Source organism: Pelecanus crispus, chromosome 23 (assembly GCF_030463565.1).
Source record: "Pelecanus crispus isolate bPelCri1 chromosome 23, bPelCri1.pri, whole genome shotgun sequence".
NCBI lineage: Eukaryota > Metazoa > Chordata > Aves > Pelecaniformes > Pelecanidae > Pelecanus > Pelecanus crispus.
The window spans coordinates 3,217,278-3,226,355 of NC_134665.1; the positions used below are offsets into that span (position 1 = coordinate 3,217,278).

At 51.8% G+C, this 9,078-nt stretch overlaps 2 protein-coding genes across 2 annotated transcripts in view; one reads left to right on the plus strand and one right to left on the minus strand.

The window, feature by feature from the left end:
* Positions 1-1,826: 1,826 nt before the first annotated feature.
* LOC142595858 (PAXIP1-associated glutamate-rich protein 1-like) lies at positions 1,827-3,957 on the plus strand. Its single transcript, XM_075724701.1, has 3 exons — positions 1,827-2,221; positions 3,536-3,618; positions 3,773-3,957. Exons 1-3 carry the CDS (start codon positions 1,827-1,829, stop codon positions 3,955-3,957), a joined length of 663 nt encoding a protein of 220 aa, XP_075580816.1.
* A 1,764-nt stretch (positions 3,958-5,721) lies between these two features.
* The window catches only part of LOC142595859 (nicotinate-nucleotide pyrophosphorylase [carboxylating]-like), a 6,358-nt gene continuing 3,001 nt past the window's right edge, over positions 5,722-9,078 (minus strand). Inside the window, 1 exon segment of the mRNA XM_075724703.1 lies at positions 5,722-5,835. Coding sequence (XP_075580818.1) covers positions 5,722-5,835 — 114 coding nt within the window.

Below are 9,078 nucleotides of genomic sequence, written 5' to 3' on the forward strand. Positions count from 1 at the left end.
CCTGCCTGCAGGCAACCCCCTCCCCCGCTTCCTTACGGGCTTTGCTAATTAATTCACTTATTATACGCTAATTTATTTGCCGTTTTTAAGGGGGGCGGGGCGCAGATATCCCCTTTGAGGCGCACCACACCCCGCCTTGCCCCTTTAACGGGGGGGGGGGGGGCTCATTTTGCCCCGCCCATCAACACTAGGCCACGCCCATCAAGGTGAAGACCCCCCCCTTCCACTTGCCACCCCCCCCCCCCCCCCCAAATTTTGGGCCCATTCGCTTTGATTTGGGAGCAAAAGAAGAGAAAAAACGGGAAAAAAAAAGCGACCAGAAACGGCCCCGTTTCTAACCCGGCCTCCTGCGCACGCGCCGAATCGGAGGGGGCGCATGCGCAGTGCGCGGCCAACCAGGAAGTGGCGCATGCGCAGTGCGCGCCCAACCCGGAAGCGGCGCGTGCGATCGCTCTGCGCATGCGCGCCTCTCTCTCCCCCCCCCCCGCGCCGTTGCCCCGGCCGCCCCCGCGCATGCGCAGTAGCGAAAAAAGAGAAAAGGCGGGAGCTGGAATAAAATGGCGTCCGGTGGCTGAGGGGAGGGGGTCCCGTCCCCTCTCTCCCGCCGCTGCGGAGGCGGCCTGGGCCCGGTGAGTGCTGGGGGGGGGCGTGAGGGGGTGGCGGGGGTCGCGGCAGGGCTCAACATGGCGGCTGCGGGGGTGGGGGGGGTGGTGAGGGGGCTGCGGGCGCTTCAGGCCTCAACATGGCGGCCTCAGGGGTGTGAGGTCACCTCAGGCCTCAACATGGCGGCCCTGTGGCCAACTGGGCCACCTCAGGCCTCAACATGGCAGCCCCAGGGGCACTGGGACCACCTCAGGCCTCAAAATGGCGGCCTCAGGGGTGTGAGGTTACCTCAGGGCTCAACATGGCGGCCCTGTGGCCAACTGGGCCACCTCAGGCCTCAACATGGTGGCCCCAGGGGCACTGGGACCACCTCAGGCCTCAAAATGGTTGCCCTATGGCTAACAGGACCACCTCAGAGCTCAACATGGCGGCCCCAGGGGCACTGGGACCACCTCAGGCCTCAAAATGGCGGCCTCAGGGGTGTGAGGTTACCTCAGGCCTCAACAGGGTGGTCACAGGACCACCTCAGGGCTAAACATGGTGGCCCTATGGGTAACAGGGCCACCTCAGGGCTCAAAGTGGCAGCCCCAGGGGCACTGGGACCACTTCAGGGCTCAACATGGTGGCCCTATGGGCACTGTGACCATCTCAAGGCTCAACGTGGCGGCCTTAGGAGCACCGGGACCACCTCAGGGCTCAACACGGTGGCCCTATGGGCACTGGGACCACCTCAGGGCTCAACACGGTGGCCCTAGGAGCACTGGGACCACCTCAGGCCTCAACACGGTGGCCCTATGGGCACCGGGGCCACCTCAGGGCTCAACACGGTGGCCCTAGGAGCACTGGGACCACCTCAGGCCTCAACATGGTGGCCCCAGGGGCACCGGGGCCACCTCAGGCCTCAACATGGTGGCCCTATGGGTAACAGGGCCACCTCAGGGCTCAACATGGTGGCCTTAGGAGCACCAGGGCCACCTCAGGGCTCAACACGGTGGCCCTATGAGCACTGGGACCACCTCAGGCCTCAACACGGTGGCCCCAGGGGCACCGGGGCCACCTCAGGGCTCAACACGGTGGCCCCAGGAGCACCGGGGCCACCTCAGAGCTGGCCAAGGCCGCCGCCCCAGCCTGGTTTTGGGGCCACTCACGGCTTTTTCTTGGGGGGGGGGGGGGGGGGAGGGGGCTCTCCGTTGCCATCCCCAGGCCCCCGCGAGCCGGCGGCCATGGCGGCGAGCGCCGAGGAAGCCGCGGAGGTGACGTCGGGGCTGCAGTCGCTGGCCGTGGCGGACGCCCCGCAGCCGCCGGCCGGCGCCGCCGAAACCCGGGCGGCCGAACCGGCGGCGGCCGCGGCCGAGGAAGAGGAGGAGGAGGAGGAGGAGGAGGAGGAAGAGGAGGAGGCGTGGGGCGTGGCCTGCAGCGACGAAGAGGAGGAAGCCGCCCGCGGCTGGCTGCCGCCTCCCGCCGACATCCGGCGCCTCTACGAGCTGATCGCCCGCAGCGGCAGCGTCGCCCTGCGGCACCGCCCCCGGCCCCGCCGCGCGCCCACGCCCGAGCCCGCCCGCGAGGAGGAGCCGCGCCCGCCCGGCCCGCCCGCCGCCGCCCAGGAGGAGGAGGAGAAGTGCGGCCCCCAAAGATTTCCCCCAAATTTATCTTCTTCCCGCCCAAAATTAGCATTTTTCCCCCAAAATTTGTTTTCTTCCCACCCAAAATTAGCATTTTTCCCCCAAATTGATTTTCTTCCTGCCCAAAATTAGCATTTTTTCCCCAAATTTATTTTCTTCCCACCCAAAATTAGCATTTTTTCCCCAAAATTTATTTTCTTCCCACCCAAAATTAGCATTTTCCCCAAAATTTATTTTCTTCCCACCCAAAATTAGCATTTTCCCCCAAAAAATTTATTTTCTTCCTGCCCAAAATTAGCATTTTTTCCCCAAATTTATTTTCTTCCTGCCCAAAATTAGCATTTTTCCCCAAATTTATTTTCTTCCCACCCAAAATTAGCATTTTTCCCAAAATTTATTTTCTTCCCACCCAAAATTAGCATTTTCCCCCAAAAATTTATTTTCTTCCTGCCCAAAATTAGCATTTCTTCTCCAAAATTTATTTTCTTCCCACCCAAAATTAGCATTTTTCCCCAAATTTATTTTCTTCCTGCCCAAAATTAGCATTTTTTCCCAACTTCTTTTCTTCCTCCAAATCATTATTTTTCCCCAATTTTTTTCTTCCCCCAAAATTATTTTTTCCAAATTTTTTCTCCCCCCAAAATTTTCTTTCCCAAATTTTTTCTTCCCCCCCCATTTTTTCCCAGTTTTCTTACCCACAAATTATTTTTCTTTTGCAAATTTTTTCTTCACCCCAAAATTATTTTTCCCTTTTTTCTTCCCCCAAATTATAATTTTTCTCAAATTTTTTTCTTCCCCCAAATTCTTTAATTTGTTTCTTCCCAAATGAAATTTTTTCCCAAATTTGTTTTTTTCCCCAAAAACTTTTTCCTCAAATTTCCCCAAAATTTTTTTCTTCCCCCAAAGTTTTTTCCCCAAATTTTTTCTTCCCCCCAAATTATTTTTCCCAAAATTTTTTCTTCCCCCCAAATTATTTTCCAGAATTTTTTCTTACCCCCCCAAATTTTTTTTCTTCCCCAAATTATTTTCCCAAATTGCTTTCTTCCCCCAAAATTATTTTTTCCAAATTTTTTCCTTCCCCTGAAAATTTTTTCTTTTCAAATCTTTTTTTCTTCTGCCCAAATTATTTTTTCCCAAATTTTGTTTTCTTCCCCCCAAATTATTTTTCCCAAATTTTTTCTTCCCCCCGAATTATTTTTCCCAAATTTTCTTCCCCCCGAATTATTTTTCCCAAATTTTCTCCCCCCCAATTCATTTTTCCCCGAATTTTTGCCCGCCCCGTCCTTGTGACGCCGTTTTCCGCCTCGCAGGCCGCCCGTCCCGACGGAATTCGACTTCGACGACGAGCCGGTCACGCCGCGGAGCTCGCTCATCGACCGCCGCCGGGCGCCGGGTAAGCCCCCTTTCCGCCTTTTTTTTTCCCAATTTCCCCCTCCAAAATCCAATTTATTGCCATTTATTTCGTTTCCGTTCCCCCCGCGCCCCGCTATCCGTTAACCCCCGCGCGGTAAACCGGGAAAAAAAATAAATTCCCCAAATCCCGGCAGGGCCGCCGACGCGCGGGCAGAAGCGGGAAGCGCGCCTGGATAAGGTTTTATCGGATATGAAACGCCATAAAAAAATTGGAGGAGCAAATTCTGCGGACGGGCGAGATCTTTTTCAGCTGGAAGGCGAAGATCCGCCCCCGCCGAAACGGCCGCCCGGATTTTTCCTTCGGCAACGGAAATATTAAAAACGCCGAGCGCTGGGGGGCGGTGGGACCGGCCTGGGGGGAAAAAAAAATATATAAAATAAAAATTATGGGGAATTTCCGGCGAGCGTGGGGCTGAAAAATGCGGCGAATCTGCCCAGGAAAAAAAAAAATTAAAATAAATTGTAAATTTATACCGAGCGTGAGGCTGAAAACTGCACTGAATCTGCCGGGGGAAAAAAAATTAAAATAAATTGTAAATTTATACTGAGTGTAAGCCTGAAAACTGTGGTGAATCTGCCTGGAGAAAGAAAAATTTAAAATAAATTGTGGTGAATTTATGGTAAACGCAGGGCTGAAAAATGTGGTGAATCCGCCCCGCACCCCCCCCCCCCCCCCCAAAATTCTGAATTTATACCAAGCATGGGGCTGAAAAATGTGGGAAATCTGCCCGGAAAAAAAAAAAAATCGCAGTGACTTTATGCTAAGCGTGGGGCTAAAAAAATAAGGTAAATTGGCCTGGGAAAAGAAAATATAAATTGTGGTGAATTTACGCTGAGTTGCGGGGCTGAAAAATGTGAATCTGCCCCAAAAAATATTATAAAATAAATTGTGGCGGATTTTATAGCGAGCGTGAGGCTGAAAACTGCAGCGAATCTGCCCAGAAAAAAAAAATTTAAAATAAATTGTGGCGAATCTACGGCTGAGCGCGGGGCTGAAAACTGCGGCGAATCCACCCAGAAAAAAATGAGATAAAATGAACAAAAAAAGAGATAAAATGAACAAAAAAAGAGATAAAATGAACAAAAAGAGAAAAATGAACAAAAAAGAGATAAAATGAACAAAAAAGAGAAAACGAACAAAAAATGAGATAAAACGAACAAAAAAATGAGATAAAACGAACAAAAAATGAGATAAAACGAACAAAAAACAGATAAAATCAACAAAAAAGAGATAAAATGAACAAGAAAAGAGATAAAATGAACAAGAAAAGAGATAAAATGAACAAAAAATGAGATAAAATGAACAAAAAGCAGATAAAATGAACAAAAAATGAGATAAAATGAACAAAAAGAGATAAAATGAACAAAAAAGAGATAAAATGAACAAAAAATGAGATAAAATGAACAAAAAATGAGATAAAATGAACAAAAAGCAGATAAAATGAACAAAAAAAGAGATAAAATGAACAAAAAAGAGATAAAATGAACAAAAAATGAGATAAAATGAACAAAAAGCAGATAAAATGAACAAAAAAGAGATAAAATGAACAAAAAGCAGATAAAATGAACAAAAAATGAGATAAAATGAACAAAAAAGAGATAAAATGAACAAAAAAGATAAAATGAACAAAAAAGCAGATAAAATGAACAAAAAAGAGATAAAATGAACAAAAAGCAGATAAAATGAACAAAAAATGAGATAAAATGAACAAAAAAAGAGATAAAATGAACAAAAAAGATAAAATGAACAAAAAGCAGATAAAATGAACAAAAAAGATAAATGAACAAAAAGCAGATAAAATGAACAAAAAAAGCAAACGAGCAAAAGAGATAAAACGAACAAAAAAATGAGATAAAACGAACAAAAAAGAGATAAAACGAACAAAAAAAGAGATAAAATGAACAAAAAAAGAGATAAAATGAACAAAAAAAGAGATAGAATGAACAAAAAAAGAGATAGAATGAACAAAAAAAGAGAATGAACGGCGAGCAACGTTTGAGCGGCGAAGCCAGACTTTAATTCCTGGGGCTGCCGGGGCGCGGCGGGGGCGTCGGCGGGGCGTGGCGCGGCGGGGGCGGGGGCTCAGTCGCTGGCGCTGCCGGAGCTGACGACGCCGCGCAGCCGGGACCAGTCGGGCGGGGGAGGGGCGCCGGTCCTGCGCGGGGGGCTGGGGGCGCGGCGGGGGGCGCAGGCGGCCTGCGGAGCCAGAGCGCCCGTCAGCGCCAGCGGCCGGGCCCCGCCTCCGGGCTGCACGCTCGCCGACTTCGAAATGGCAACATTTCGCAATTTCCGTTTGATCTCAACAGCAAAGTCAGTCTTCTAAAATTTGGCTGCACCTCCTTTAGAAGTTGTTTTACTTTAAACTATTTGAAAGCTTAGGTTTAACGTTGCAAAATCGATTGCAGAGTTGAAAATTTAAAATTTTAAAATTTGAATTTCAATTCATAATTGAATTCATTTCAAAAATTTTGTTCAATTTCATTTAAAAGTTAATTTTAATGATTTATATTTGAATACAGATTTAAATTTTAAAATAATTCAATTTAGTTTGAAATTCAATTTTTCAAAATTTAAAATTTTCAATTTTCAAAATTTAAAATTTAAAATTTTCAAATTTAAGAATTTTCAAATTTTCGAATTTCCAAATTTTAAAATTTTCAAATTTAAGAATTTTCAAATTCAACCTCAATTAAAAACCAAATTAGTATTTAATTTAATTGCATGTAAACCAGATTTATTTTTAAAATAATTTTAATTTTAACTTTAACTTCAAAAATGTTTTCATTCCAAATTTGCAATTTTAAAATTTTGACATTTTGATTTCAAAATCAAATTAATTTTTAAAGTTGATTTCGTTTAGAAATCATTTAATTTTTAGTAATTTATATTTGAACTTAAATGTAAACTTTAAAATAATTTAATTTCAAATGTCAAAATTTAAAATTTCAAGCTCTTAATTTCAATTCAAAATCAAATTCGTTTTTAATTTAACTTCATTGAAAATGATTTGACTTTACCTTTCATTTTAAATACTTTCATTTCAAATCTGACATTTTGACATTTCAAAAAAATGAAATTTCAAGTTTCAAATTTTTGAAATTTCGAAAAATTGAAATTTTGAAATTTCAAAAATTTGAAATTTCGAAATTTTGACATGTCAACATCAGGAAAATGCGGCGGTTCCGCTTGCAGCCCGGCTGCCCGAGGCGGGCTGGGCTGGGCCGTACCGGGGGTGGGGACGATGTTGGCCACGTCCAGCGCCGCCAGCTCGGCCGCTTCTTCCCGGCGGCGCCGCAGGCGTCGGCAGCGAGCCAGCGAGGGGGGGGGCTGGGGGGGGCACGGCCTTGGGGTCCCCCCGCAGCCCCGCCCCCAAACCCCCCCGCACCCCCACAGCCCCCCTCCTGCCCCCCCTAAATCCCCCCAGCCCCCCAATCCCCCCTCCCACCCGCCAAATCCCCCCTCAGCCCCCCAAAACACCCCCCAAAGCCCCCTCCCGCACCCCTCAGCCCCCCCAAAGCCCCCAGATCCCCCCAAATCCCCCCTCAGCCCCCCCAAAACACCCCCCAGCCCCCCAAAGCCCCCCTCAGCCCCCCCAAAACACCCCCAAAGCCCCCTCCCGCACCCCACAGCCCCCCCAAAGCCCCCAGATCCCCCCAAATCCCCCCTCAGCCCCCCAAAACACCCCCAGCCCCCCCAAAGCCCCCCCTCAGCCCCCCAAAACACCCCCAAAGCCCCCTCCCGCACCCCACAGCCCCCCCAAAGCCACCAGATCCCCCCAAATCCCCCCTCAGCCCCCCAAAACACCCCCCAGCCCCCCAAAGCCCCCCTCAGCCCCCGAAAACACCCCCAAAGCCCCCTCCCGCACCCCACAGCCCCCCCAAAGCCCCCAGACCCCCAAATCCCCCCCTCAGCCCCCCAAAACACCCCCAAAGCCCCCTCCCGCACCCCACAGCCCCCCCAAAGCCACCAGATCCCCCCAAATCCCCCCATAGCCCCCCAAAACACCCCCCAGACCCCCCAAAATCCCCCCTCAGCCCCCCAAAACACCCCCCAGCCCCCCAAATCCCCCCTCAGCCCCCCAAAACACCCCCCAGGCCCTCAAAGCCCCCTCCCGCACCCCACAGCCCCCCACAGCCCCCCAAAACACCCCCCAGCCCCCCAAATCCCCCCTCCCACCCCCCAAATCCCTCCAGCCCCCCAAATTCCCCTTCCTGCCCCCCAAATCCCCCTCCCAAGCCCCCCAAATCCCCTCTTGGCCCCCCAAAATACCCCCAGCCCCCCAAATCCCCCCCTCCTGCCCCCCAAAACACCCCCTCAACCCCCCAAATCCCCTTCCTAAGCCCCCCCAAAACACCCCACCCCCCCCAAAACACCCCCCAAATCCCCCCTTGGCCCCCCAAATCCCCTCTCCCCGCCCCCCAAACACCCCCAAATCCCCTCCCACCCCCCAAATCCCCCCAAATCCCCCCTTGGCCCCCCAAATCCCCCCCTCCTGCCCCCCAAACACCCCCAAATCCCCCCTTAGCCCCCCAAATCCCCCCTCCCACTCCCCAAAACACCCCCAAATCCCCTCCCACCCCCCCAAACTCCCCCAAATCCCCCCTTGGCCCCCCAAAATCCCCCCTCCCGCCCCCCAAACACCCCCCAAATCCCCCCTTAGCCCCCCAAATCCCCCCTCCCACTCCCCAGATCCCCCAAATCCCCCCTTAGCCCCCCAAATCCCCCCTCCCACCCCCCAAACACCCCCCAAATCCCCCCAAATCCCCCCTTAGCCCCCCAAATCCCCCCTCCCACCCCCCAAACACCCCCAAATCCCCCCAAATCCCCCCTTAGCCCCCCAAATCCCCCCTCCCGCCCCCCAAACACCCCCAAATCCCCCCCTTGGCCCCCCAAATCCCCCCTCCCACCCCCCAAATCCCCCCCTTAGCCCCCAAATCCCCCCTCCCACCCCCCAAACACCCCCAAATCCCCCCAAATCCCCCCTTAGCCCCACCAAATCCCCCCTCCCCGCCCCCCAAACACCCCCAAATCCCCACTTGGCCCCCCAAATCCCCCCTCCCACCCCCAAATCCCCCCTTAGCCCCCCAAATCCCCCTCCCGCCCCCCAAACACCCCCAAATCCCCCCTTAGCCCCCCAAATCCCCCCTTAGCCCCCCAAACACCCCCCAAATCCCCCCTTAGCTCCCCAAATCCCCCCTCCCGCCCCCCAAACACCCCCAAATCCCCTCCCACCCCCCAAACACCCCCAAATCCCCCCTTGGCCCCCCCAAATCCCCCCTCCCGACCCCCAAACCCCCCCTTAGCCCCCCAAATCCCCCTCCCGCCCCCCAAACACCCCCCAAATCCCCCCAGATCCCCCCTCCCGCCCCCCCAAACACCCCCTTAGCCCCCCAAATCCCCCCCTCCCGCCCCCCAAACACCCCCCAAATCCCCCCAGAT